The sequence below is a fragment of the Trachymyrmex septentrionalis genome, unplaced genomic scaffold (assembly GCF_001594115.1).
Source record: "Trachymyrmex septentrionalis isolate Tsep2-gDNA-1 unplaced genomic scaffold, Tsep1.0 scaffold40, whole genome shotgun sequence".
Lineage (NCBI taxonomy): Eukaryota > Metazoa > Arthropoda > Insecta > Hymenoptera > Formicidae > Trachymyrmex > Trachymyrmex septentrionalis.
In genome coordinates, this window is record NW_017305569.1 from 3,889,080 (window position 1) to 3,890,586 (window position 1,507).

The 1,507-nt window shown below is 32.6% G+C and overlaps 1 protein-coding gene across 1 annotated transcript in view; it reads right to left on the reverse strand.

Annotated features, from left to right (window-relative positions):
* LOC108751065 (neuroendocrine convertase 1-like) overlaps positions 1-1,507 on the reverse strand; it is a 35,725-nt gene that overhangs the window by 5,442 nt on the left and 28,776 nt on the right. The window contains exon 11 of the mRNA XM_018491007.1: positions 687-839. Coding sequence (XP_018346509.1) covers positions 687-839 — 153 coding nt within the window. The remainder of the gene's footprint in view (positions 1-686; positions 840-1,507) is intronic.

Here is a 1,507-nt window from a genome sequence, read left to right on the forward strand (position 1 = left end):
TTTCAGTGCAATAGAAAGTAATGTAACGAATGAGGACTCTTATGACCTTCTTCAAGTTAATGATGGGCTTCTTATCTTGCGCGCTTCTTCGAGCATCTGCAAATGCTTCTCCGAAAAAGGAGATTGCCGTATTCGATTAATACGACATTCGAGAATTACAAAATGGCACGAAAGGTCGTTATTCTTTTAGCATTTATAAGTCATGTGAAATAAAATCTAACGCGATGTCTGTAACTAGTAAGTCTTAAGCTGTAAGAAATTAATTAGTCACAGTCGAATGTAAAAAGAATAATTGACTACAATTAACCAATTTTTGTAGACATTGCGTAACGATTCAATGTAACTATGTGACTAGACATTGTAAGAGTCTATCTGAATTAATAACTCATCGTCAATCCGCGTTAATATTTTATTTAATAAATTAGAGAAATCTAATTTTACAATTATGTAGTTTTGAATAACCGAAATAAAGTAAAAAACAATCTGTAAAATCGGGTGTTTTGCTAATTTAACAATTTAAACATAAATTAAACTAAATGTCGCGGGAGTATATTTGCTTCTGCTTAAGCAAGATCGAAAGCATTTAATCAATTTTATTTGTAAGACCTACGCTGCCCGGTTAGTACGACGTTCACATACCATGCAATTAAACCACCGCTCTAAATCCACTAAACTAATTTACTCACATATACGAGTTATCTACTCTGCAAATAGTCTTCTCTGGCACTGTCGTCCAGTTGTAGCTCGCCATTACCAGTGCGTACGCGTTCATAAGTCCGAAACCGAAGTGTGAATTGAACCAAAATCCAGCGGCGTTTTTAAACCAGCCCGGATTTCCGCTGAAAATTTATTCAAATACTAAAGTTACTATTCTGGGGAAAAAAAACTGCCGTGAGCATATGCAAAGTAGAAAAAACTGTTCTCTGACTTCTTTGATTTCCTTTCCTCTTATTCAAATTTTTATAATGGAAATAAAATGATATTCGCATTATTATTGGAATTTTTCAAAGTAACAATAAAAGTCCCGGAAGAGCATTATTACAACGAAGCTTGATATTGATATCCCTTGAATAAATATAAAATATTTTGTAGTACTAATTGTCAAATATCACGTCATATTTGCGCATGAGATATGATTACAACTATTACTCATCAACGTGAACGGTATATGCTCCTGAAAGCTATCACAATCGCTTTTGTAATTTACGATACGACAATAGAAAGCAATTAGTACAGAATATAAATTAAACGAGAACGAGCACTAACGGATAGAAATATATATGACCATCTACATACGCATCCCAGTAGGCTGATCGAACAACAATTTTTTCTCGCGTTAGATGTATGCGTGACCTCGTTTCTTTGACAACTATTCAATAAAAGTTACACATCATTGTTTGAAATAATTTTCATGCATAACACAGTTGTGACTTGTGTGTTTGATGATCGTGAAAAGTATGTATATATATATATATATATATATATATATATGTATATATATATATAT